Source organism: Platichthys flesus, chromosome 6, assembly GCF_949316205.1.
Source record: "Platichthys flesus chromosome 6, fPlaFle2.1, whole genome shotgun sequence".
NCBI lineage: Eukaryota > Metazoa > Chordata > Actinopteri > Pleuronectiformes > Pleuronectidae > Platichthys > Platichthys flesus.
In genome coordinates this window covers 13,547,494-13,574,649 of record NC_084950.1, presented here as the reverse complement: position 1 = coordinate 13,574,649, position 27,156 = coordinate 13,547,494, and the positions used below count along the sequence as shown (strand labels likewise).

The following is a 27,156-nucleotide window of genomic DNA, read 5'->3' as shown; positions in this document are numbered from 1 at the left end:
AATCGAGAGGAGAGTTCCCCTTGGGTTTGCTGCAGGTCCCTGTGGGCTGGCCTTGAACAGAACAGCATGTTGTACATCCATATAAAAAGGGAAAAATATGGGGCTACTTTCCTCTTTATGATGCAGAGATTAATCTGTCACCATATTCACGCATAAATCCCACTTCCTGCTTTGGAAAAAATACTGTTTTACCTTCTTTTACACTATATTTTATTTTTTTATTGCCAATAAACATAAACCATCACAAAGGGCTAATGTTCTCATCAATATTATTACAAAATGATCATAAATCCAGGGCCTTGTTAAAAATTGATGCCGTTTTTCTCCCTAGCTACTCAACCAGTGAAAATATTAGACAGAAGCATTATTTTATCAGGCAATTGCCCCCCTAATAATAGATGATCTGCTTTCATATTTGAGTTACAGTACACCGCTTCATTTTCTTTAGATTATTAAGTCCGTGTTCCCCCTCACATCCTCTTCCTCAGCGCTGCGTAGATCAGCAGTACTGCTCCTGCCTTTTGGGGCCATTTTTTCCTTATACTTCAGTAGAAATGCCTTGACAACACTGTGGTGGTTACTTCTCCATCCTGAGAGACCACAAACTAAACAGCAGAAATGCACTGTATAGATGCTTGTTTAGTGGTTATGCAAATCATCGTTGCCAGCGGTAAAATTAACATTTTTAATTAAAATATTAGCACCAAACAAACACAGAAAAACACACTAATGATTAAATCATCTTGATGGAAGCTCAAAGTGGAAAACGAGGAAGATTTATTTGTATGGAAAGATGCTGCATGGGTCACGACACTGTATTCTTAAAATCATTCATACTTTTACACACATGACGTTTTAAATCCCTCAGCAGTAATATAACCCGGGATTGCTTTTTAAATGTCATAAGATACAAAAAAAAACCTTATTTTTATCATGTGCAAATAAAATATATTAAAGTACTTAGCTCTTTTGATTTTCACTTCATTAATGACCTCTAATTAGCAGGAAAAGAAAACAATGAAACAATAATTGCAGATGAAATATTTCATTATGTTGAAACTTTTCTGCTTTTCACAGGTATGAGATGTTCTGGTGCCACAGAGGAGCTGGAGCCTCCTACAGCTGTGTTTAATGCTCCTACAGCGCCCTCTAGTGGAAAATATAGAAACGTCAAGTAAGAACAATCTAAGTGGGCTTTAGTACTTCAACAATGTAACTTTATTTCCAGTTTGTTCCGACAAACATAAGCTGTAATACAGATTCTTCATATAGCAAAAAACGTTATCTTCTGTAATGTTGCCTTTGGGTTTGTGTGTGTGAAGGGTTGTGTGTGTGTGTGTGTGTGTGTGTGTGTGTGTGTGTGTGTGTGTGTGTGTGTGTGTGTGTGTGTGTGGAATAACTTGGATGGGCTTTAGCCTCAGAGTTTCCTCTGAAGTGGGATATTCACCTTTCCAATGGTGGAAAGGTGAAACCCTTTTGATACTGATGATTGATTTCTACTGCTCTGGTCCACACAGGCTGAGCATTGCCTTCTGGTAGTCTCCCTTGGTGTGTTCCTGCAGACACAGAGCAGGTTAGAAGAGCTGCATGACAGAGCAAGTCTGTAAGTCAGTAATCGATCTGAGGCAGGTTGAATTATTCATTTACCAAAATGGTCTTTTGCAGAGTCTGTCCAAAGTTGCTCTTGTATTCGGAGCAGATCTTCTGCAGGTCCACTTCGCAGCGGGACACAATGATCCTGGTCACCACCTTCTCTTTGGCTCCTTTGCTCTGTGTAGACAAGCTTAAGTCAGCACTTACCGAATTCGTACACGTTCTATACTTAACCACAGCAGCTGATGCAACGCTGCTGTAAGATTACTTTTTTGCCAACTTTGGATTCTGTGATCCTGAAGCAAAATGTAACTTTCACAAACAGATGTACTTCTTACTGTTTTTCCGAAAAGAAAGAAAGAAAGAAAGTGTGGGCTTTAAAAAAACAGCCACGTTTCAACAGGAGGAAAGAGAAGAGCGCTGTAACTACCTTCATGGCTTCACTCAGTCTCTTGGCAAAGTACAGCTGTTTGTTTTCAAAGCACTGAACTGAAAAAAGAGAAAGAAAATCAGAGATAATATAGACAACAATACAATTTGTATTATTATATAATTTAATATGTGTATAATACTGTACATGGTTAATTTTTTATATTACCAATAAAATATTTATTGATATTAACCTGATTAAATAGGGTCACTAACTATTCGAGGTCACTACTTGTAGGACCAATATAAAATATCATAAACATATATTCAAATTAATAATTGCTGATAAAAGATAAATGTACCTAGCACCAGAAAGGACTTTTGCAAGTCTCCTTTGACTTCCTTGACAATACTCTCCTGCATGTCATAGGGGCTGTAGCTCTTGTACCTCTGAAACACTAACAGAAGATGAAATGATTAAAACAAATCAAAAAGCAACACTGAATAATTCCACAGGTGAAGCGGGTGTAGCACCTCTCTGCAGGTGTGGCACACTTCTCTCAGACATGATGGAGATCCAGCTCACCACGTCGGTTCCTTTGTTCTGTATTCCAGCCTCATAGAGTTTCTGAGATAAACCAACAAAACACCAGTAAACAAGTCTGCAATGAAAATAACTGGTTACACAATGTTTAATTAAATTAGCCCCGGTTTCCAAATGTGTTTGGTCGTTGCAGTAGATTTCCCCATCACTTAGTTTGGTTAAATAAACCAAACTAAGTGATGGTTTATTTGCCTTCAATCTTGAACACATCAACATTTCAAAGATGATGATTACTGCATATTTTATAATAAAATGTAATCATTTTAAAATTACTGAGTAAATATTTCCAGACAAAGAGAACATGGCAACTTACTCTGGCATCTTGATCGACCTTTTCAAAGTCTACAACAGAGGTTGGTTCAGCTCTCTTGGTCTGCGCAGGAATGAAACATGGCTCGGGTCAGTTTCCACATGTGGTCTTATTTAATACACACATTATAATGTCAGATGCTGCCACATCTCACCTGCACCAGAGCCAAGAGCAGCTTGGCAAAATTCCCAGAGGTGTCACCTGCGACGTCTTTTTCCAGATCCTTCTTAAACACTGTGGGAAATAATATTTTCATTTTAGAGTCAGCTCCATAACCACAGCAATCACATAACTGCTGAGTTAATAAGTCAGTGTTTTAATTCAAATTTACTTCATATTCAGAATTTATTTCGATATTATCCTCAGATCCTCCTCTTCACTGTGGCTAAGTATCTTCCAATATCAGAGAATCATTTGCTCATGCTGCTGGTGGAGGGTTGTAGTAGAAGTGACCTACACACTGATGTGCAGGTCTTTGGGAAGATATTAATAAATATTAGAATAATCTGAAAGAATATTGATGCCAATTGGGTAAAGACAGTGGGTGGAGTGAGGGAGTCTGTCTCTAAAAGACATAAACTGCAGCACATGGACACAAGGTTTAAATCTAAATTCATCCATGTATCATTTTTCTTTCAGTACGTATGTGTCCCTTTGACCTGAGCTCCACATTCAGGAGTAAATGAGCAGCTGGGATGTTTGGAACTCACGTTCTTTGTAAACCGCCTTGATCTCCACCATTTCATCGTTGCTGCGCGAGCACAAAATCTCAATCAGCGTTTCCTCGTCTGTTCCTAAACCCTGAAGAGACAGAAATCTTCATTACAAAATGACTCTCAATATTATTCACCACCTCTTCATATGGCTCATGAAAAAAGGCATGTTTTCTCATGTCCACTAGAGGGCAGTATAATCCTTCACTGGGATTCATTGACGCCATGTCCTCACCTTGATTGATCCTCTGATTTCTGAGGCGTCATATTGGGATGTGCTCCTCATCAGTCCAAGGATCACTGTTTCCAGGGATCCGGACAGCGCCCCCTTCAGGGCTGTGATCATGTCCTAAAAACATTCAAATGGACCAGTGTCACCAGATGTGTCCCGGCACATGATCAGAGCTGTGCAGGTCCCAGGTCAGTATCTACTGTACCTTCTTCGCCCTCTTTTCATATGCGAAAGCGATGTCTCTTCTTTGAGCGTAGGTCCGTTTTGTCAGGACGTCAATGATGGTCTGCTCGTCCACTCCTAATGAAAAAGAGACACAAACACACATTAATGAGACAACAGGGATGGAATTCAACCTCTAAATATATTTATAAAACTATATTGAAGTTATTTTGATTAAATTACAGTAGAATTGAGAAATAAAACATATAAACAACAAAAAAAAGTTAAAACTGATCAGTCCCACAGCCCCAAGTCCTGTTTCTATGTATTTTTTATTGTTTGCTGTTTACATTGCGAAACATTTTTAAAAAGATGCTTGAAGATAAAACATTTAAAGAATATTTAGGATTACGCTTAATGAGGTGTATACTAAAAAAATCATATAACTCTTTCAGAGCACTGTGGTTTATAACGGAATCTAGCTGAACGTGGATTTAGTTTTTAAATCTCTTTTTCTTCTTTTACAAAAGTACATTAGATTGAGGACAACATGTTTATCAAGTCTGCACTGTAGAGCAACACAGGCTCACTTCAACATGGTCACAAGGTATTTCCCACTCACGCCCTCTCTAGAAAAGAAAAATCTCTCAACACATAACTCATTCGTCACTACAACAAAATGGTGGACTGTGGCTGTGTTGGCGGTCAGACTGCTGCCAGCAGCTCTAAGCCAGCGTCCAGAACAATGCTCTGCCAACACTGAGGCACAGACTTGGAGGTGTTCCCAGCACGGTCAAACGATTTTAAGCCGCGATGCTGACTCACAAATACCAGCCACTGGAGAGAAGCTGCAGAAGCTGTTTTAGAGAGTCATGCACTGTTATTATGTTCTTGCCTTTGGTTTTGATGGCTGTCTCGATTCTGGCAGCATCTCTGTCAGGGTCAAAGTCCCTTGCAGGGACCACAGTGGGGAACTTGGGCTCTATGGTCTGAGAATTCAGAGTCGAAGAGGTTAAAACATTATCAGACAAACAGATTTCAGTGTGTGTGATGTGCTGTTTATTTTCTGAGATCGGTATTGGACCAAAGGAGAAGAGAAAGTGTGGCATTACCCCAACGTTGAGAGACAGTTGTCCCAGGAACTCTGATACCAAAGCCATTCTGACGGTCCTGAAAAAAGATGACAAAACTGTCAACACACCATCAGCTCTCACTGTACTCAGATCAGATGTCTGAGTTGAAGGGGTTAGGTTTGTTTTTCCTGAAGATGTTATCACTTGATCCCCTTAAGCAGGGGCTTCTAAACAGAGGCACAAGTCTGAATAACTTCATTCATTAAACTCCACAAAGACTTGATTAATTTAATCAAGTTTCTACTGTTGCAGTTTTATAGTTTTACATTTTGTGCAGGCTCTGCTTAATTGTTTACATACTGAGAAACCACTAATTTTCAAATACTGGTTCAGTATGACTCACATTTTCTAAAGTAAGCCCAAAGAGACACACCCTGGAAAAAGTGCTACCTTACGGCAGTCTGGTCTGTTAACTGAGTGCACACTTAAACACAGTGAAGGGCAGGAATACTCTTTTTTTTTATTTACTTACTTAACTAGAAAGAGCACAAACGCAGCACAAGAACAGAAACTGAACGGAAATGATGTGGAAATCATCTTATGACTCATGACTCAAGTTGGAAGGTCCCCATCAACTTTACTGTCAAGTTAATCTCAGTGAGGACTTCTTGTTGTTCTAAATCAAAATATAAAAAAACAAACACTCTAAACTTACTTGAGATGTGAAAGTTGAGATGATACACAGAGATACGTCCAGGCGATGTTCGAGTGAGATGGGTGTGGACGCTTTAGCTTTTCATACACACAAAGACTTCCCCTTTCACCGCCCCCAGCTCAGACTCCCTCCTCTCTCCAGGACTCCAACTTTTTCCACTGGAAGCTCACGAGAGGGAGTTCAGGGTTTTTGAAGCTTTGTTCAAGTTCGACAACATACAAACGAACGTGAGCGACCAGAGCTCTTTTCCTTCAGGACATTCTTAAAGTGATGTCAAAACCTGAGTTCATCCTCCAGAGATAATAACCAAAAACTGATATGAACACTTTATTTCTTTTACAAAACATTTCAACTGACAAAATATACAAAACATCTCAAAAACAATACAAAAATATAAAAGTGTAGATTTTACATTGTAGAAAGGGCTTCACTATAAAGTTCATACTGTACTTCCAGTCGGAAGTCTTATGAGGTTTGTGGTGTTCTTTCTTCTGATTTACCTGTGTGGTCAAATGAGAAGTTAAACTGACTTCTGAATGAGCTTTTTAATATAGTTGTTGCGCCTGGCCGTGCGTTTGCTTCGTTTGCTCTTCACGTTCCCTCCTGCATTCCTCTTTTGGTTCTTGGACTGACCAGCTCCACGGCCGTCGGCCTGTGATGACCCATCTCTCGCCGTCTGTTGGATAAAGGGAGAAAAAAATAGGGACTAAGTTCCGTACAAGCATGTACAATATACACTCCAAATACACAAGAGAAGACTAGTCTTTTTGAAAGCTGTGTTTTTAGCCAAAAGATGGGTTAACGTCTTCACTGAGTGGAATTTTAGAAAGGCATTCTGTGAATGTGTCAACGTCTACACCAACAAACCAGACCGAGCTGTAGCTGAAATTGTGACACTCTTTTGTCCCTGTTGTTAATGTATGGGCTTGTAAGCTATGCAGTAGTGTGCCGGTTCAGCCTGTCTGATAAATGAACAAGTGTTTTGCACATTGTATCTACTTTAGCTTCCAGAGAATTCCTTTGTAGGGACTTCTGTGTGGGTCCAAGGGTGTGGACTTCCTATTACTTCACCACAAATCAGTCACACTTTAACCTTTCATCCATTTGTCATTACCCTCTTAGCCATGGCCTCTGAATCTGTTGTGGTGTTTTTGTCACAGTGTCATCTGTCTATACTGTTGCTGATACAAAATGAAGCACACACCTTTGGTAAGGGTTTTGTGGGGAAGGTGCAGGGAACACGACCATGTGCTTGGTGGAAAGGAAGGACCACAGCTGGATCAACAGGTACCCAGGGCACGAAGCTCGAGGCCGGGGGCTGTGGGACGGAGCCGTGGACCTGCTGCAGGTTGTACGCCCCCCGACTCACTTTCCCAGTAGCTGCTTTCAATAAGGTCACAAACGGCTCCCCTGCTTTGTGCGCAATCAGGTACTGTCCTTCGTCCAACCTAAAAAAAAAAAAAAAAAAATCACATGAAATCACTGAGGGTGTGTTGCTTTAAAAAGGCACATATTCCAACATGTTCTGGACCCCTGACTAATCTCGGCTTTCCTGCCAAATGACTGGAACACAGGTGAATACAGAATGGAGACAGTGACACATGTTTTGAGAGGTGTTGAGTAATTGATTGTGTAACCCTCCAACACAAACACGAGGGCACGCTAACGTCACAGCTTCAGCTCGAGGCTATCAGTCTTGCCTGTACAGAAATGTCATCATCTTCAACGAAGCGTGAAGAAATCTGTGCCCAGACAAATCAAATCACGTTCTCCGATTTGGAAAATCTTGTGCTTGTGTTGCATTAAAAACAATAGAATTTATTACTCTTTCTGCAGAACTGTTCATTGTAAACATTCTTTCAAGATCATATCTGAAATAAAAAGAGGAAAAGGAGGGAAAGGAGCTCAGCACTAAACGTGTACAAACAAATCTAAGATGACGAAACTTACCCGGTGAGTTTTTTCAGTAGGTGGTGCAGGATATTCAGAGACTTGGATGGCCTGTGGGCGGAGCACAGATATCACCAAATTACAGTCTGTCTACTTTGGTGGGGATGGAAACCTCAACACTGACTCAGATAACAAAAACACAGGCGATGACACAACTGACGAAAAGATCAGGATTATTGATAAACTGATTGAAGCTGAAACCAAAAAAAACAGAATGAGGAGGTTATCGACACTCACGTGAACCCACAGGAGATGTTCTGTTTCCAGTTGTCAGGCAGCTTCCTCAGCAGAGCTACTTCAGATGAGCGCGTATTGATGTGAGCTGCAGAGACGGAGAGGGAGGAACAAGAGGTGCGCTGAGAGAAGGAGCTAATGAGGGAGCACATGGAGAGCTTCACCTCCTCATCAGTCACTCTCCTGGAGCTTACAAAGTAATTAGTCTGATGATATGCCAGCGTTGGTACAAGCTTTGAGTTTGTGTGTGTGTGTGTTGGGGGGGTAAGAAACGCTCGCTGGTCCTGTCTGTGCTGCTGCCTCCCACTCACAGCTTAGAATTCAAAAAGGCCTTCCTTCAATTATAGACTATTTTAGCGCCTGCAAGCCTGCACAGCCATAAATACACAATTGAGAAGCCAAATGATGAAGCACATGACGAACAGGGAGCCACTGAATAAAGAAGGAACTCTTATATCAGCCAAGTCTCCTGCCATCCAACAGTAGATAATCTATATTATTAGGAGCAGCGGTCTAGAGTATCATCACTGTTTTCGAACCGCCTATTCTAATACTGCTCTTTGTCCATTTTTTAGATTGAATAAACAATCATTTTAACATAAAAAGGAAACTCAAATGCTTGATTGAGAGTTACTTCCACTTCCGACAGAGCTCCTCATCACATCGGAGTGGAAGGAACCAGTAGATAAGCTTGTTCTGTCGCAGTGTGTACTGAGACTCAAAGGGCTATAATTTAGAGACTAACTTTCCAATACATCTTCTACAGAAGTTAAAGCAGCTCACACAGTGAAGACAGTGGTGTCTCGGCCTTATTCTTGAACTAAGGTTGAGCAACGCATTATAAATCCATTTGGAAATTTAATCAAAGTTAAAAACAACATTTAGCAGAGCTCAACAAACTGCAGTTTTTGTAATGCCCCACAATCAGATGTGGCTTGTTGATATGGCAACAAAGTAAACTCAAACAGCACTCAGTCGCAGCAGGATGGTGACTCATCGGCAGAATATTCCACTGGTTTGTGGGAGGATATGCCTCATGGACTCTACTGAACTCTGTGAGGGAAGGAGAACAGAAAACTCTTTTTTTGAGTCAAATTACTTTGACTTACTCTAATCTTTTGTGTTGAAAAATAAATAGAATTACACAAGAACTGGGAACGATTTAGGAACATTTTGCATTGATCTCAAGTAAAGTAGTGGCAGTAATGATAGTAAAAGTTGTACCTATGAATGAAACTGTGCTGGAGTGGAGCAATGTCTCTGTCCACAGCTGGCACGCCTCGCTGCTGGTTAAACACTCTACGCCATAACTCAACTGGTACTCCAGCTTGGGCAGCACGTGCACTGGTACATACTACTGGAGCAGAAAACAGAGGAAAAACATTAGATATCATGTACTGATTGTATACACAAATACAAAACTATAGCTGCTTTCACACAAGCAGTCAGGAGATTATCCGAAGGGGTTGTACATAAGACTGCATTCTTCCTGCAAGCCCCCTAGGAAAACCTCTGGATAATGTCCGGATGAGTCACAGGGATACAGCAGGAGATTATCGGGAGGATTCACCACCGGCAAGTTGGCACATTGATGATGTTGCACAACTGGAAAAATAAGGGTGTAAAAGAGGTGTCAAACATGTAGAAGAGGAAGATGTCAACTTAGAAGGACGGTGAGATTCGAGAGCTTTTGGTGATAAGGGCTGACACCTGAGTTAATGCACTTTAAACAAAAACGCACTATCTCCTGTCTGGAATGTATAAGTCATGTCCTCCCTCCTGCCCCACCCTTCGTCTGAACAACATTTCTGTGTTGTCTTGAAGGCGTCTGACTGCAGAATCACCTGCTTCATTCTTCATGTGTGACAGGCAAACTCCAGGAACGTATGGATTCCCAGAGTCTAATGACATTCTGGAGGACGGGTGTAAACTAACACGTATACCTGGTTCTGGCTGCCGACTTGTCTTGAATGAGTCAGTGAGACCGAGCTGCGCACCAGGAGCAGCACGTCTTGCAGACTGTAGAGCTTGTAGAGCAGGTTTCCCTCCTCTGGAGCTTGGTAGTCTTGTTCATCTTCTGCACCAGCCTGCAGGTCGTGTGACAGTATTTCTGCATGGGGGGGGGGGGGGGGAATTAAGGATTAATGTGTTAATGTGTTAATTAAGGATACAGACACAATTTAAATCCACATCAATAGACATCTAGTTGACACTAACTTCTGTGCTCGGTCGTGTTGACGTTAAGCCCGGGTGCAGATTTGTGTGGAACGGAGCAGGTCTCTCCATCCTGGTCCTGGTTTCTCTCTAAGTACGAGGACACGCAGGGTTTAACCAAAGACGTTGGGTTGGAGTGAATTGGGGGTCCCGTGCATGGGGCGGTCTCCTGGGGCACAGTGGTGGAGCATTTGCCTGCCGTGTTGAACATTGCTGTCTGCATGCGTAGGATCTCTCCCAGCTGGTCGCCGGCCTGAGATCTTTTGGATAGTCGCGTCTGCTTTGTGACTTTCTCAGGGGAAGACTGTGGTGACTTTACGGGGAGGGTCTCAGAGGCCGGGGTCACAGGGAGGTCAGGAGAGCATGGTGAGGTCTTCAGCTTAGGTTGTGTTGCGGGTGGTGCAGCTGGAGACACATCATCAATGACCAGCTTCTCATCATCTGATTCTCCTGAAGAAAGGACGTCTCGGTCACTTGCCTGTGAGGAGTCGTCCCTCAGCAGTTCAGTCTTCGGCTCACAGGTCTCACTCTGAACCTGCTGAGCTGCCTCCTCCGTCATGGGATCATCCACAACAGCCGACGAGGCGTTCATCTCTTCTAGTGAACTGCTGCTCTTGTTTGCAGGATCATTACTTGACATTTTCTTCTTACGTACAGGTGGGACACTTGTAGCTTTTGTACTTTTGACACCTACATGCTTCTCAGTCTGTACTTTCTGCATCTTGGAGACTTTAACGGTCGACGTCTCCCCGAATGTCTCCAGGTCAGTGAGGTCCATCTCAAAATCAAGACTCTCGTTTTCAAAGGACACTACATTTCTTTGTGAGCTCTCCTGATTTAGAAAGAGAAAAACATTTCTCCAATGATATAAAAGCAAATATCCCATATTTTTTCAGAGCTAATTGTGAGTCAACATACCGGAGTGGGTTGCTGTTCACTGACAGGAAGTTCTGTCATTAAATTAAACACTTTTTTTCTTCCATTCTTCATGATGGAGAGCTTCAAACTCTCCTCATGGTAGAAGCGACTCCTCTCTCTCACTGTCATTTCAGTCTTAAGCAGGGGGGAGTCTATGTACACCGTCTTCTTGAGACTACTGCCTGTGGATGAGATATGAAATACAGGACTATGACAAACAGTGCCAACAAGAGGCCATTTGATGTCAATGCACACTGTGATTTATTTACTTACGGCTTCATTTTGTTTTTCTTTCAGAAACATGAAGACATTTTCATCTTTCACATAAAATATAAATGCATCGTCAAGGTCAAACCTTAACCCGATTTCTTAGAAGTATTTTAACTGCTTAAATCTATGAAGCTGTATAGCTGCCATAAGTCAAAATTCTAACTGATTTAAATATATTTACACAGTTAAGGTGACCTATCTATATACAATGACCTCACCCCTCTCTGTCTTTTTGTGTGTTTGTTTGTTTGTCAGAAAATTACACTAAAAAAAAGATTCCTACGAAACTTAGTGGAAGTTATGTGATGTGGGTCAGGTGGGTCAGGATGTCCTCGTCGGTAAATGGACGAGGACAATTCTTTTTGAATGATTTGAGAGGGGAAGATGAAAAATAAGAGGGGTTACAGGCATGAAGTCATCTTAAGCACTTTTACCCACTGGAAGTTTTATCCCTAAATTGCTCCTAATTAAACATGATAGCCTGAGTGGCTGAATGACAAAGCTGTACCTTTTCCTGGATTTGATTTGATCCAAACAGGCAGCTCCCATGGCTCCCCAAAGTCAGGACCATGGTTGTCCAGCAGCTTGACCAAGGCATCTCGAGTCATACACACATGAGGCTCATAACGTGCACACAGCTTCTCTGCATTACCATCACTGCTGATTGTCTGTAGAGAAAAAGACAGGGTCACACCAGAACAACCACAGTATCAAAGAGTTAAACAAATAACACACACCAGTGATACAAAAGTGTCTACATTTAACTGGACAGTCTGACTTGGAATCACTCAGAAACACAATTAGAACTGGTTTTGCTGAGCAAGACGTGAACACCCTCTGGTGTCTTTTGTGAAAACTGCAAGAGCTGGAATGGAGTTACAAAAGACCTGCGGTCATGAATCCCATTCTAGCAGTAAAACATCTTTGTAACTTTATAGTAATTAAAAAAGGGAGACAATTGCTTACAGCGTGCATGTCCTTAGCCTTTTTAGCTGGAGGATTCTCTGATGAAACACTGTGATAATCCGATGCAAGCCGTGCATCAGCAGGCACTATCTTGTGGTCTGTAATATCCACATTGCCCTGGAGAAATAAAGGGAGGAAACATGAAGAAAAAGAGGAAGTGAATCAACAGTAAAAGACTGATTCTGTAATACAATACTTCAAGTTCAAATGCTTAACAGGACCGTGGACAATGGCATTTATGCAGTGAAGTCAGTGAAGTAGAGGCAAACAGCTCATGTGTGATACAAGTACACGACCAAAGGTGCGTTACCATGATGAGAAGCTGTTTTTCGAAGGTCAGCGTCAGCCCTGGGTTGAACGTGCCCCCCGTCAAACTCGTCATCTCGTGGATTTGGTAGAGTTGAGGAATCGTCATCATGTAATCCAAACAGCTCCTGAAGAAATCCTGAAACCATTTGAGCCCTTTGTCGTCATATTAGTGAACAAACCTCACACTGAGCTGAACACATATTCAATTCTTGTAGCATCAGTACCTCGGAATATTGCATAGCTCCCTGTGATATGAAGTTGTAGTCATCAACACACACTCTGGCCACATCTTGCAAGTACCACATGAACTGCATCACTTCTTTGTCTACTTGTGCCTTTAAACCCTGAAACTGAAATATGAGAGCAGATGATGAGGGGAAAGCAATGCAAAAGAGACTGGTAAGATCTATAAACCAGTAAGGAGAGAACACTGGTACCTGTGGAGGAGCCATGGTTTTCTTACTCATCAAATAGCCAAGATATGCGTTCTGGTCTTTGCTGGACAGGGTGGACACACAAGGGTAGGGCAGTCTGGGTTCAGGGAAAGCAGCCCGGGCATCATTCTCAACCTGACTGACCTTTCCTTTGGATTTTTTGGCACCCTTGCATTCTCCTGCACCTTTTGCAGCATTGTCTGCAAGTGGATCGTCACTATCACAGCTGTCCCAGCTCTTGTTTTTAAACTCTGCAGCGACTTCTGCAGGATGAGAGCTGGAGGCTTTTGCAGCCACGACATCACTTCCTTCTTTTATGTTCTCTTCAGGACTGAGTCAGAGAAAAAAGTAATATTCAGTCGCATTGGTTAGTCGGTAAAACCACAGTATAAAAAAAATGTTCTTTTAATATATGTTAATTTATTGTCATACCTTTGGAGAAAGGCCCACAGTTCTCTGATATTAGGTGCAAGGGAATATTTATCATAGAGATCTCTGGTGAAGAATGGACCATCAGGAACCGGAGGATCTTCCCTTAAGTTAAAAACAGACAGGAAATGATATCAGTAAATGATTGATAATTAGGTTCTACATTACCACGCTTTGGTTCTGGGACAGACTTACATCATTGTGACGTGCACGATACAAGAACTCAATTGGCATTTGTTGCTGTTATGGGCTGGTGTGCAGTGTAAAGGGAGAGTTACTCTATGTTTTCTGTTTAATAAAATACATTGAAGTGAGTAAAAGCAATGACATTAAAATTCAACCTAATCCAGTATCTCAGTTTGAAAGATCTTAAAGTTATTAGTTGAATCAGTACTAAGACTCTCTGAGAGTTACACGACATAAACAATAGAAAGAGCATCTCAATAAGTTAAATATTTTACATACCACAGCATAATTATTTGTGACAATTAGTAAATTACCCAGAAACATAATCTGAACTAAAAGTAACCACATAACCTGATCCAAATTATGCAAAATTACACAAATATTAGTTATTATATTCAAGAATTTATCTCTGAATCACTTTTATCATGGCTTGAGTTTACCAATTAATAAAAAAGAATTCAGATATAGATACATTTATCCAGTATATATTTATACTGAGCAGAATACCTGTAGAGAAATCTCTATTGGATTATATATGTATTTAAATAGATGGTCTGTATTAAATGATCTAAACTTACAATTAACATCTTAAAAAAATACAAATTTCCCGACAGTGGGACTAATAAAAGATGATCTTAAGATTGTTTTGAGTTATTTGTTGGCAGCTGATCAACCTATCAATGTATATCAAGTTGGTGATCAATATCGTATCTGTAGCAATCGGACACGTTTAAACTTTATATGTATAAACAATATGTCCACTTCTAAATGATCACAGATATTACACTGTATATGTGGATATTTAAGTTGAGGGGAGTGATTTAACATTTTATATTTCGTCACTAGTGATGATGTGGGAATTAAAGTGGACTCATTCAACAAACCAATGAAAGCGCTTCACTTAGTCAACTGATGATGGAGTCCCTGTCTCCCTGTCTCCACCTGGGACTCTTCTCTGCTCTGGTTCTCTCCGCTCATGTTTTCAATAGAACAACAAACACGAACAGAACAAAGCTACAAACTCCATCATGGTCCTTATTACTGTCTGGTTTATATTATATTAGCATGCGATGTTTGGTTAGCACGGCTAGCTGTTAGCTGTCAGCCACAACAACTCTCAGTCGGGCTTAGCTTAGCATCCTAACCAGCATGTTGGATGGTTCATATTAGCTACCGATGAGAGCAGGTCAGTTCAAATGTCCGACCTGTGGCAACACGTGTGACAGAAGAAGCCTTTGAAAACCGCTCACCACTCCAGCTCCATCACTGTCCACAGGAAGCACGATATCAAGAATCAGCGTTTGTGTAGCATCAGTTAGCATTAGCCGGCTAACAAGCGTTTGACAGGCGACATTTCTTCGTCTGGTGATTCCATGTTGATATTAGAGCTTTGTGTGCATTGCTGCCCCCCACCGGACATTAACCTCACTCCACCCGTCTTTTTACTGATTAAAAGAAACTTTGGTGCCCGTCTTAAAGATTTCCCCCAGAAGCTGCACATGTTTTATTTATTTAAATGAAACAAAGGTTTAAAAAACACACATATTTACTCAAAGTTATGACAGTGAGGGGATCATCTTCTAAATGTCTTCTTTAAGTATTAAACTGACTATGACGTTTTTATTGGCTACAAGAGTTTATTATTTTCTCATTTTATTGTTATATTTATTTTTTTAATTGTTGTGAAGCAAAACAAAACAAAACAGGAAGACAAGTAAGATAGAATAAAACCAGACATGAACAGACGCTCAGGATTGACACAAGGAGGGAGGACACACAAAAACTGATTACAGACAACTAAACATTGGAGTGTGTGTGATTCCATTGTGTGTGTACTGTAGGTGTGAGTGTTTGTGCTTGTGTTTGTGTGTTTAGGAATGAGAGTGTTGAGGAGCAACACGGGGGAGGGGTTAGAATCAGAAATAAAAATAGAACAGATGTTTAAAAATTATTTAGTTTTAACGCTGTTTTTCAATCGCTTTATTTTTGTGTTATTTTACTCCCCGATCTTATTTGCGTTCGTCCTAAATATTTTTAATCCCGCCAAGCACTTTGTAAGTGTGTGTTGAAAAGTGCTGCATAAATAGTGTATAATTATAACAATATGATTTATTATTGACATTATAATTATTATGAATAATAATAGTAATAATGATTATTATAACTGCCAAAAGAAACTGTTTCAGTGTATTGGCTGAAGAACACATCCTGACATGAATGCTTACTCTTTTCCATTTTGTGCTGTCAGTTTCTCTCCATAAGTTAAAATGGCCACATCCCTGTTTGTAGAAGGATGAGTAGAAATAAGTAGAAATAATCCCAACCACTGTCCTGAGCTGCTCTCTGACAGTGGGACAGATCAGAGTAAATGTGCTCCAGTGCAGATGCTTCCTGGCATCAGCTTCTAATTATCTCCTCTTTTCTCTTCACCCTTCAGTGCACCGTGAGGGATGAAAAATACAAGATTCTGTTGTTTGTTAATGTGGACCTGTGCGACGTCTCTTTCAGGTATTAATAACACATTTGAACAATTCTATTCAAAGTTATATTTATCAAAATGCAGTGATATCTGGATTAAACAGCTCAACACCTCACACTGGGAGAGAACAAAGAAAAAGTTTTACTTCTACATTAGGCTAATGATGAAATGATGACACATGTTCTGATATTCTAAAGAGCTGACAAATAAGGAAGAAATAATTCTAAATTAGTATAAATTGCAACTGAAGATCATTATATTGCAGGTGATTATTTCTACATCTTTAAAATTACCATTGTTATTGTTTAGGAAAATGTAATTAAACAAGGAGACAACCACTGACTATGTTTCCATTTCCCCTCCAGACAAATTGGATCATTCTTCACCAGGAAAACTTTCAATCACAAGAGCTTGACAGGTATTAGGTTTCAATTTATTTTCATTGTTGAATCTTGAAGCTATGTCATTAAGGTCTGAATAAAAAAATGTTAATATATGTTACGATCACAACAATTAATTTTAGGATAAATTACACAAACATGTTTTGACTGATATATTTATATTATACCTTAGTTTTGATTTTCATTTCTAATTGTACATATTAAGATAAACAAATTCTAATGAACAGATTCAAAATGCGGAGTTTCTTGTTAGGTTCAGTCTCTCATTAGACCTGAAGTATAAGGCCTGATGAAATTATTGTGAATCGTAATATTCAGTTTAATTGTATTAAATAAGGAAAGAGAGAGGGTGGGTGGGGGTGGAGGGGTGAAAGAATCAGGAAATAAAAGCCCATTACAAGCGGTAAATTTTATTATGGGATAACAGCACATAAAGCACATCTAAAATCGATGTGTCCAATGCACTTTTAATAAAGGTAATATTAAAGGTACAGTTTCTAAGTACAATATAACAACATTCATATTAGAATGAAAAGTATTTAAAAGACAACATTAAATTTCTTATTTTTCTTTACAGCTGTATTTACAAAATGAATCAAAATACTTATTTTCATATTTAAGAATCAGACAAGAAGGAGCAAAACTACGTTTGTGAATAGACTACCTGCTAAAGAGAGTTCAAAAGAGCTGGATAAAAAGGTACACGATCATCTGTCCCCATTTTAACATCAGTAGCAAACGAGTGACTTAGAAATTGACAACCACACACTAGTTTCGGCTTTCCCATAATTTGCACGGCTTTTGCATGGAAAAAAAAAGAAACAGAAAGAATCCAAATCCACGCTGCTCCAAACGCCCTTCATGTAAAGTTACCCCGACCGACTGAGTGCACATTGAACACAGAACATTAAAGAAATCCAGATGATTTGTATTTCCTCTTTTACAAACAGATGCAAATACTTGATATACAATGCATCAGAAAATCTTCTGTTCTCAGTGAAATAAAAATAAAAAAAAGTTGATACATAACGAGCAGAACATGAAGAAATGCGGGATTAGTCCTCAAAGCAAACAATCTAGGAGTGAACTTTTCTGTAATATTATTTGTGAGCATTTATTTGACCATAAAATAAAATGTCCCATTTGTGTTTCTCAAACAAGGTGATGGATGACATCTACAGACCGACTATACTATATTTAAACCCTTCCATGTCAGGCTTCACCCCACGGTCCACACAAGAGGAATAATCAGGAAAAAACTAACATTTGAAGCGTGTGAGAGTGAGAATTCATCCTCATGTACAAAATACATTGTCACATCATTACACGTTTTGGAAAACCACAAAAGAAAGAGGAGACAATCAAAACCATGTATGCATCTTGTTACACCGAGAGGCACTCAGTGTGATACGCTGTGTATTATTGCAAGTATATTCTCACTGATATTTGCTACAGAGTGCAGAGACTTTGTCCTCAAATGGCGATTCTCTCATGTACATTTCATAAACACTTCACGTGGTGCAAGACCGTTTCTGCCACTGGTTTGAAGGAACCACTGTTTTAGGGAAAATCTAACGGGGGGGGGGGAATTAACATAAGCATACCGAGATTCTGGTTAATGAAATCCGAGCACCACTTCCCTGCATCAGGTGAAGAGCTATGCAGATACAATAGAGGTAAATATTTAATATCTTAAAACCCGACAAACTACAGTCTTAGTGAGTGGTTTTAACAAGAAAGTAAGGGGGAGAAAACACAATACTGCCGTTTCTGTTTGAATATCATCATCAATATTTTCCACAAACCAGAGAGGCAACCTTAAACAGCTTGTTAATTAACGGATACAAGCTTTGCTATACGTCAGAAGGAAATAAGTGCCTTACCCCAGGACTAGCACACTGATACAGGTACTGGCTGGGTAAATGTATCACTATCATTTTAATTACTCTTATGCTTTATTTGAGTCCTAATATCAATAATACATTAATATGCCATGAAATGAATGGGCTAATAGGGCAGCCAGGCTTAGGAATCAATACTTTGTTCACAAAATTAACTTACCTAGAACCACACATCAGGGCAACACAAAATAAAGGTCAGCACACCCTGTCCCTATCAAACTAATCCTAAAGGAGGGGAGCAAACTAGAAACAGAGTTATCATACAATATGGTGGAATTGATAAACAGATAAATAGTTTCACTGGGTAGGCCTTAGTAGCAGTATTTTCCTCTTACCTATACAGACAGAAGTTACAGAGCTACCTTTATACACGTAATCAGTAATAACATTAAATATGGTGAAGAAACAGCGGAGAATGAGGGAGAGAGAAAGTGAGAAAACAAGAGATACAGCATACAGGCCATGTCAAGTTCTTAGTTCTCCACCTGGGAACAGAACTGGTCAAATATACAGATGAAACGTAAAAACATCCACAAAGTCAACAACAAAAGTAAAACAAAAAACCCAAAAAATAAAGTGATAAATAAGGTGTATTTACATGCAGATGTTCAAAGACTATTATGCACAAAATAATCAAAAATAATACACAGACATATATTATTGCTTGACATTCGATTATGGCTAGAAGTTGCTTTTTTTCTTTTTAAAACTATATTCTTAAACGTATTTTTAATCATAAATCCTTATCAGCTGTGCTTTAGAGAAATGAGTTCTGTTAAAAATGTGACGACTGACTCATAGTTCCGGGTAACGCACCCCGAGGCCCCTGCACAACTTAAAGCGTGACATAACACTCATCTTCACAATTTATGGTCACTGAGAGTCATCTTAACAATTTACAGTCCAGAAATCATCTCAGCTCGGTCTGTGGCCGCGCTGCCGGAGGGAGGAGCCTGTTTTTTTGTGGGCCGTGTTTATTCACAGCAAACTGCAGACCTATGAATTGTTGAAGGCATTATGTCATGCTTTTTTTTTTTTTTAAATATCACCTACACCTATCATGGATGGATCAAGCTCAGCATTTTCCAAAACCTTTATTTAAAAAATAAAATAAAATCAAGACCTCCTCATCCACATAACCCTGTTCCTCTGTAATTATTAAAGCCTTGTCTGGGGTTTATTTTATTCACAAATACACACACACACACACATACATACACACACACACACACACACACACACACACGCTCACACAAACATACTATTGCTTTGTACAAAGACAACAGAGCAGAGACAGAAGGACCAGCACATTTGACTGTATACTATACACTGATTGAATAGCACACTTAGCATTGACCCCTTGCTTAGAGCGGGATCTCTCAAGTGAGAATATACAGAAGGACATCACTTTACAGGCCTGTGCGAAGGTGCAGTTTATACTTGGACACAAGTGTTCATGGGTTTGACGACCATTTCCTGCCACTACCGCAGCCGTATCAGTACATAAGACGATGAAAACAGAGTAATGGGGTTTTATTACTTTTTAGTTTGCGTCAGCCGTGTGAATAAAGGTCAATTCAAAAAAGGATGATGACTGCACTGTAGAGACCCGTAATTGCAACACAAGGCATATTGTGTGTTTTCTATTGTAGAACATAGTACAAGTCGCTCAGCTTTTGAAACCTGAATTAAAACAAATGTTTCACCTCATGAGAAAGGAACCTCGTACGGAATCGAACAACTTTCAAGAAAAGCACATTTTCTTTATGCGAATAAATAACAGGAAATCAGCCTAATGTTTTCGGAACAGTGAGCGTCGTACTGCTTGTTCGTGACCTCCCCTCTATCAGTCGAGTGCTCACAAATTCACAAAAGAGCTAATTACGATGCTCTGCAACAGGCGAGAGGAAAGCGAGCTGCTTCGTCAGTCTACCTGTTATCCTCCCTGAGCATTCACACCTCCTCCTCTCTGCTGCTCCTGCCGGGCCGCTCAACCTGGATTGTCTAGCAGTGGTTCCAGACCGGGTTTCTCTCTCTTTTTTTTTTTTTCTCTGGGAGACTGAGGTTTGCTAGTCATATAGAGGGCTTGTGCATATCCAAATAGCATTGGATGAGAACAGAGATTATTACTTAGGTACAGCATATCTACTACAATCCAAAACACAAGAGATTTAGTATTGCATAAGAATATTTGGTTTTTCTAACAAAGAGGGTTAACATTTTTTTTTTTAAAGACCCTGATGACACCGTTTGAAACCAAATCAGATTTTTTTTTTGTGTGTCACAAATATGCTGTGTGTACTCATAAAACCACGGTTTGTGAAAAATGATGGGCTTTGTACTTTTATATTTTACAAATGAGATGGGATTTTTTTTTACTTGGCGCTGTGTTGTTGATTTTTTTGTGAGTGGCTGGAGGCCCCCGTTAGAGGATCAATAATGTAAAATCCTGAACAAGTCAGTGATGAATATTCAAACGTTTCCTCTCGTGGAACATTCCTGAACAAAAACATAAACAAAACCTAATGAGTACAAACAAATGTCCTCTCGAACACAAAGCACAAAAAAAGAAAACTCTTCCCTGAGGGGTGACAGCACAAGGCATTAACACCTTGCACAAATTGCACGGCAGAGGAATGATAGTGTGCAAACAAGAACACAAAAGACAAAGAACTGGATCCTATGTTACGGTTGGTGACGGATGTGTTAACATGCTTTGTTGGGTTTCTAAAGGGATATAATATTTAAATGTTTTCTTTTTTTAATTCTTTTTCTTTTCCTGTTTTTCTTTTTTCAACGATATCTCTCGACGCCGCTACTGAGTTTGCTGGAATGTCTTAGGAATCCATTCTACGTTACAGACAAGTAGACTGGAAAGCAGAAGCAACGACTACTGTTTGGCACATCCAGGTTTTTTTTTTTTTTTCCTACCACGTTACTAACCACACTGACAAGAAAGACACACTCAACGAAACAGAAGCACAACAACAAAGCATTCTGAAAATAGCACTTGTCCTAACATTTTTATGTTTCTCCCCTAATCGTACAAACAACAGCTAGTCTAATTATTGCAGGAATATAGTTAAGTGCTACCTGACTTCTTTTTCTCTCCCTCGCTCTTCTTCGTGGGTTCGTTAACCAAAACATGTTACAAAAATAGAAGCTTTACTACCAGACAAGGCTTTGAATATTCACTTTCCCTTCGCTGTTTTCCTCTGTGTCCTGTTGTGGTGTTACCGGACCGAGGCTGCGGCAAGCAGGGGGATAGAGACACTCAAAAATAAAGATAGAGAAAAACCTAAAATATTTTGAGAGAGGCTCATGAATGTGCTTTTAGGTTAGAGGATGTGTTTCTCAATAGGCTGGTAACTAACATGCTGTATCTTTCCCCTCCACTAGATGGAACAATTGGATTACCATCAATGCGTGATCATCCCGGTCCAGCCACATACTTAAGATTGATTTGTTACACAGGACTGAGATTTTCTTCGATAAGTAAATTATATTTTTTCACCATAAACTACAAAATGAAATATGAGGAGTGCGTGAGAATATGAGAGTGAGCTCTGTTTTCTTTGAATTTTAAAAGGGTTCAAACAAATGCCGTTCAGTCAGAGTGTGTTCGTGACACAGAACGGGGTTGTTGGCTGTTATCGTACGTGTGCATGTCACAGAGCTCCACTGCTCTCGATACCTCGGAGTGAGCAGGTGATTTGAGTGTCTCCACGCCGCCTCCTCCCACAGGCCTCTTTGTCGGCCCGTGAGCCACCACGCCAGCCCCACCCCCCGCCCCCCCCCGACACGCAGCCCTAACACTTCCACACCAGAATCAGCTGTTGCTCCCAGGACTAGCCTCTGTGACCATGGTTCAACTTGTATTTCTTGTGCACATGCAACACATCACTAGGTAAATATACACGTCTTAAATTAAAGAAAGGTGTAAATAAAAGTGCCTTATCAATTCAACAATTAAGAATGGTCTAACTACTAATATCATACATGTTATTTAAAATAGATTCTATAAACATTACTTTTTTCTGTATAGTAAGTACTTATGACCATATACCCTGTAGTACATTATAAAACAGGTGGAATGGACCCTTTTCATTGTGTTGGTGCCCCTCGCTTCTCCAGGGCACCTGTCCAGAGAAGGATTAATAGCAGATGGCCTTACATGATTTCACTATGCAACAATGGTGGATGGAGTCTTTGACAGCTAAAATCATTGTGGTTTCATTAGAATTACCAGAATTCTATGTTTCTCTTTTTTTTTTCTTTTTTAAACGATTGTCCATAGAGAGTTGCCGATTGCATCACCATGCCGACGGAGCCTCCCCCTAAAGTTGCTGTGAGATTTCATTCCAAGCACTGCGTTCAAAAAAGACACAACTCAACACAAGAGAAACACGGCTGAACTTGACCCAAGTGTGCGCATTTGTCAGGGATGTGTTCAAGGATGAAAAGAGAAAGAACAGATTCTGAAGCAGTTGTGGGAGTGTGATCTGAAAAATAAAACTGATGTTGAATCGTTAACCTTCGTCTCTGTTTGAGATGTCTTCAGCTGTTTTAGCGTCAATAGTGGCTCCTAGATTGCTTCTATGATTACAAGTCAGATTCACAATTGTAATGCAATAAATATTGGTGGAAATGAAGGGGTCTTGAGTTCCATGTTAGAAATGTGCATACAAAGGTCAAATTCAACCAGACAAAACTTATTTGTGCCCATCTCCTCTTCATGTCCCACGGGGTGTCGGGTCCAACTGTAGTCTTCCACAGAGAACAAAATTCAATAAAGTAAACCTTGAGAATCAACTCCCTAAAAGCCCTCCCCTCCAATGTACAAGAAGACGTTGAACAGCGTGCCGTCTGTCCACTCTGGTTTGTGCAGGGCACCAATAAAGTGTCTCAGATTCCTCCTCCACATTCCCCTACGGTGGGCACACTGGCACCTGGCAGGGCTGCTACCCGTCAACGGGCATGGACTGCTCAAAGTCTGATCCGAACAACTCCTTGTATAAGGGGGGGAAGTGGGCACGCACAATGTCTGGGTATATTGCTTTGAAAGCCGTGAGCTTCTCTGTATGCCTACTGCACAGCGCTCGCAGTGTCGACACTTTGCATATCAACTGTGGAGAGAGAGGAGACAGGCTGTTTAGATTCACAGGGAGGCAAGGACACGGAGCCATGGTAGTGAAAGACATTCCTCCCTACAGTGTATCCCGTCTCACACAGGGGCAAACAGACTTGTAAATATTGAGACAAGCGCTCAGACACGAGGAGAACTTGACATTTCATATTACGGAGCTGGTAAAATTGATAAATTGCCACTTCCCTGCTGATAAAAAAGACGTGTAACATTATGAATGCTTCCCCTGAAAACCGTTTAATCTAATGCACTCAAACTGGTTGATGGCCTGTGGATAAAGATCCTAAACAGTGGGAGATTACACTGCTACAAGGGTAAACATTGTTAGCAGTCAGCCCCTCTGGGATAATGGATGGAGCGTGTGCAGCTTCACACTGTACCTTTGTAAGAATTCCGTCCTCTCTGTGGTTCTTCTGCAGGACATGCTGGAGGGCCAGTTGGATCTTCTGCTGGAGTTTCTCCACCTTTACTTTCTCCTGGAGCCAGGACCGATCTGGAAAGGTAATTATCACAAACTTTCTGTTAGTGCGCAGTCCCATGTAGGTCACTTCACCATCAGGTTGGCTGGTGTGAAAAGTAATGATGCAGTGCCTCTGTTAATTGATAGAGGGGGGAACAGGAGGGCAACTGAGTTCTCTGTTGTGGTGAACGTGTGTCTACGTTTTCTCTCCATTGCACCGTGAGTGACACCTACCAGCAGACATCAACACAAAGGCGGAGAACAGGGCGATCTCATCCTCAGACAGGTGCATAGAACACAAGTTTTTCCCAAACTCGAAGACGGAGCTGATCAAGTCGTCACAGCCTGCCACAGCAAAGGACACACAGAGAGGGCTTAGGATGAGGAAGACCAAAGAACAACATTCACTCTTGATCTTTATTGGGAGAGAGGCACATAGGGAGGGAAGAGGATGGGGGAAGGAAATGAAAAAGAACGGCATGCTGACAGCACATGGGAGCGTCTTAAGCAGAACAGGCAATGCTTTTACTGAGTTTTGCCTCCCAGACGAGTCACTTTTGGCAGTTGGGTGGTGTTATGCAAGCCAGAATGAGGTCACTATTGAGGCTTTTAGTTAAATCAATTATTGGGGATAGAGAGAGACAGACGGATGCCACCGCGGCTCGTGAAGCCCATCACTCTGCCTCCCCCGCTGCAGACCCCTCTGCACAGAACGCACAGGACACTGGGACAGACACACACACTCACTCATAAACAAACACGCACACAGAGTTACAGGGATTGGCCAACTCGCACTAAGAAACAGAATTCAGCATTTTTACCATCACTGTGGGACACATTTAAATTTTCTTGTTCGTCAAAAGCCAGTTGGAAGAGGGAGGAAATCCATGGTGGAGACTCTTAGTAATGTAATGGCAGTCAAACACAAATGCTATTTGCTTTTTGCCTGAGATGTTTTATGTCAGACTATCAATGATGGCTTTGATAGCTCTCTCCCAAAAGACATCCCGTCTGGCTTTATTTATTCCACAGTTACAGGAGCCATATGCAGCCGAGCCTCACTAACATCTCTGTTCTACCATAAATAACTGCTGCAGAGACAGCAATGCCAGGTGAGGCAGTGCTCAGTGTTTGTTTCCAGGCCTTCAGCGCGGTGGAGAGCAGAACAGCACACTCTAATTTTGGCTATTACACCAAGGAAGGGAGAAAGTCACAGAAAGAAGACACAGGCAGCAGGACACCTCAACACACACATGCACGCTCGAGCCAACTGGCACATGCAACAAACCCACTCCACTTACCTAATGACTTGAACACATCAGGTCCGGCATATTTTCCATCAAAATAGACGGTGTTGTTTTGCGAGTCAAAGGCACGGCACATTCTGACAAACACGACTTCCAAAGAGCCTGTGGAGACAAGCGAGAACAAGATGCTGAAACTCAGCTTTGTGTTCTTTTTTTTCTCTCTCTCTCTCTCTCTCTCTCTAACACTTGCACATCAGTCAGGGATGCAAAACACATGATCACGCTTTGTGCTATTCTTCAACAATGTGAGTAACACAACTACTTTGAAATAAGAGACGACTGCCATCAAAGGGAAAGAAAAAAATATCACCTCTGCAGATGATAATATCTTAACAGAAGGCTATTGTTCCATAATGACATGCCAAGATAAAGAATTGAGCTTCTTTCAGCAGTGACAGTGCTTATTCATTCAACCTTTATTAAGTGACATAGGTAGGGAATTATTCTATCCTGTAATTTGTACCACTCTGTGGGAGTGGATAAGAGGATCAAGTAAAAAGTAACAGAAGCTATTACTGCCTCTGAGGAAGATGCTACTGTTTTAAAATGCCACGTCTGACAAGAGATCTCAGTCTTTATTTCATTATTCATAGTGGCTGCGCTAATGTAAATAATGCCCAGGGAGAGACCCAGGAGAGGTGTTTGTTTTCTGTGTGTGTGCGTATGAGCGTCTCTATTTACAAGTAAATATAGGTGACAGTGTGCACACACTCATATCTTTGCTTTAAGTATGTCTTCATGCGCGCAGGCAGACATCACTGGTGTCTGGGAAAAGAGAGAAATGGCAGCCGTGGTGATAGGTATTATCTGGGCTCAGAAACACGTTGCTTATCCAATGCCTTGTCCGTCTTTTTCTGTGTATGTAGCGAACAGAAGAAAATACAGGGCGACAGACAGATAGAGAGGGGAAACAGGCCGGGCAGGGTCTCCTCTCTGTGACACTGTCTGTGCGTGTGAGGACGAGGGCTTTGTGCAGTCAGGTCAGCTACGCCCTTGTGACAATGCCAGAGGGGGGGCGGTGGTGGTGGGTGAGTTTGACAGCAGCAGGCCATGTTGACAGGCTGTCATACCTGCTTTCAGCAGCACTATCTGATCGTTCTGACACAGCTCCATGAAGCCGTCGATGCGCTTGGCGAACTCCACCACATACTGAATGGCCTCTGTTATTTTGATAGCACACAGCTGCCACATGACTTCCCGGGGCTGAGAACAGAAAGGAAAGAGAGTGGGTTATCTACTGTAAAAGAATGTTTTTGATTATTGCAGCTGCTGCGGACACCGGCACAGACCCCGGGCCTGGTCAAGCTACCTTGCTCTGGTAGCTCTCCACCTCCTCCTGCAGGAAGGCCTGCCAGGTCATCTGCTGCAGCTCCTCCCTCAGGTACTGACATGTCTCCATGTGTGACTTGGAGATGTTCTGGGCCAGGTGCTCTGTAACACAACCATTGTCACAAAAGCATAAGATCACAGTCGAGATCTGGCTGCTACTCACAGGCCTATGTGAAAGGGAAGACCTCACTGATGAAATGTGCCACAGGAAAAGAAGATTTATTTACTGAGCCTTCAAAAAGGAGGAGAGGCGGATGCGCGTGGGCTTTTTTGACTGGGAAAAGGCTTGTTGACATTTCCTTTTACTGCCTGCAGGAAGCTCATAGCTTAAGGTTGAGGCAAAGCCAATCTAGTTATGACACAAATGCACGGCAAGGAGAAGGGGTCCCACGTTACTCACTGAAACAAAGGTCACATTTTCTCTGAGAGAAATATTGAGTATAAGAATTTAA

At 41.0% G+C, this 27,156-nt stretch overlaps 3 protein-coding genes across 7 annotated transcripts in view; all 3 read right to left on the bottom strand.

The window, feature by feature from the left end:
- Positions 1–760: 760 nt before the first annotated feature.
- Positions 761–5,903, bottom strand: LOC133955273 (annexin A2-like). Of its 3 annotated transcripts, none has more exons than XR_009920867.1 (14): positions 5,772–5,903; positions 5,096–5,153; positions 4,879–4,972; positions 4,027–4,121; positions 3,825–3,938; positions 3,587–3,677; positions 3,031–3,110; positions 2,880–2,939; positions 2,497–2,590; positions 2,325–2,420; positions 2,024–2,082; positions 1,648–1,770; positions 1,394–1,556; positions 761–1,351 (listed from the first exon to the last, which is right to left on the bottom strand). XR_009920867.1 is itself a non-coding variant. In XM_062390030.1 (14 exons), exons 2-13 carry the CDS (start codon positions 5,141–5,143, stop codon positions 1,497–1,499), a joined length of 1,014 nt encoding a protein of 337 aa, XP_062246014.1. In that variant the 5' UTR covers positions 5,144–5,153; positions 5,772–5,903; the 3' UTR covers positions 761–1,149; positions 1,448–1,496. The 3 variants fall into 3 exon arrangements, 2 of the variants coding, with proteins under 2 accessions (XP_062246014.1, XP_062246013.1); XM_062390030.1 differs by having other exon boundaries at positions 761–1,149; positions 1,448–1,556; XM_062390029.1 differs by having other exon boundaries at positions 761–1,556.
- A 182-nt stretch (positions 5,904–6,085) lies between these two features.
- ice2 (interactor of little elongator complex ELL subunit 2) lies at positions 6,086–15,056 on the bottom strand. 2 transcript variants are annotated; one of them, XM_062390027.1, is made up of 15 exons: positions 14,932–15,056; positions 13,499–13,600; positions 13,070–13,397; positions 12,857–12,982; positions 12,634–12,768; positions 12,324–12,440; positions 11,866–12,025; positions 11,088–11,269; positions 10,173–11,001; positions 9,899–10,065; positions 9,180–9,309; positions 7,959–8,043; positions 7,722–7,772; positions 6,976–7,219; positions 6,086–6,447 (listed from the first exon to the last, which is right to left on the bottom strand). In XM_062390027.1, the coding sequence occupies exons 1-15, from the start codon at positions 14,943–14,945 to the stop codon at positions 6,292–6,294; spliced, it is 2,826 nt and encodes a 941-aa protein (XP_062246011.1). In that variant the 5' UTR covers positions 14,946–15,056; the 3' UTR covers positions 6,086–6,291. The 2 variants fall into 2 exon arrangements, 1 of the variants encoding a protein (XP_062246011.1); XR_009920866.1 differs by lacking the exons at positions 6,086–6,447; positions 6,976–7,219 and having other exon boundaries at positions 7,720–7,772; positions 7,959–9,008.
- Positions 15,057–19,541: 4,485 nt separating this feature from the next.
- The window catches only part of roraa (RAR-related orphan receptor A, paralog a), a 178,442-nt gene continuing 170,827 nt past the window's right edge, over positions 19,542–27,156 (bottom strand). For both annotated transcript variants that reach the window (XM_062390123.1, XM_062390124.1), the window contains 6 exons: positions 26,685–26,806; positions 26,446–26,578; positions 25,370–25,477; positions 24,303–24,413; positions 23,989–24,101; positions 19,542–23,588 (listed from right to left, as the gene is read on the bottom strand). In XM_062390123.1, coding sequence (XP_062246107.1) covers positions 23,424–23,588; positions 23,989–24,101; positions 24,303–24,413; positions 25,370–25,477; positions 26,446–26,578; positions 26,685–26,806 — 752 coding nt within the window. In that variant the 3' untranslated portion in view covers positions 19,542–23,423. The remainder of the gene's footprint in view (positions 23,589–23,988; positions 24,102–24,302; positions 24,414–25,369; positions 25,478–26,445; positions 26,579–26,684; positions 26,807–27,156) is intronic.

Coding starts and splice junctions, on each gene's coding strand:
- LOC133955273 (XM_062390029.1), bottom strand. CDS start 5,143: ATGGCTTTGGTATCAGAGTTCCTGGGACAACTGTCTCTCAACGTTGGG. Junction 4,122..4,878: donor GACAGCCATCAAAACCAAAG/GCAAGAACATAA, acceptor CTTTTTCATTAG/GAGTGGACGAGCAGACCATC. Junction 2,940..3,030: donor TGCTCTTGGCTCTGGTGCAG/GTGAGATGTGGC, acceptor ATTCCTGCGCAG/ACCAAGAGAGCTGAACCAAC.
- ice2 (XM_062390027.1), bottom strand. Junction 12,026..12,323: donor AGGCTAAGGACATGCACGCT/GTAAGCAATTGT, acceptor TTTTCTCTACAG/ACAATCAGCAGTGATGGTAA. Junction 6,448..6,975: donor CCACAAAACCCTTACCAAAG/GTGTGTGCTTCA, acceptor TTTATCCAACAG/ACGGCGAGAGATGGGTCATC.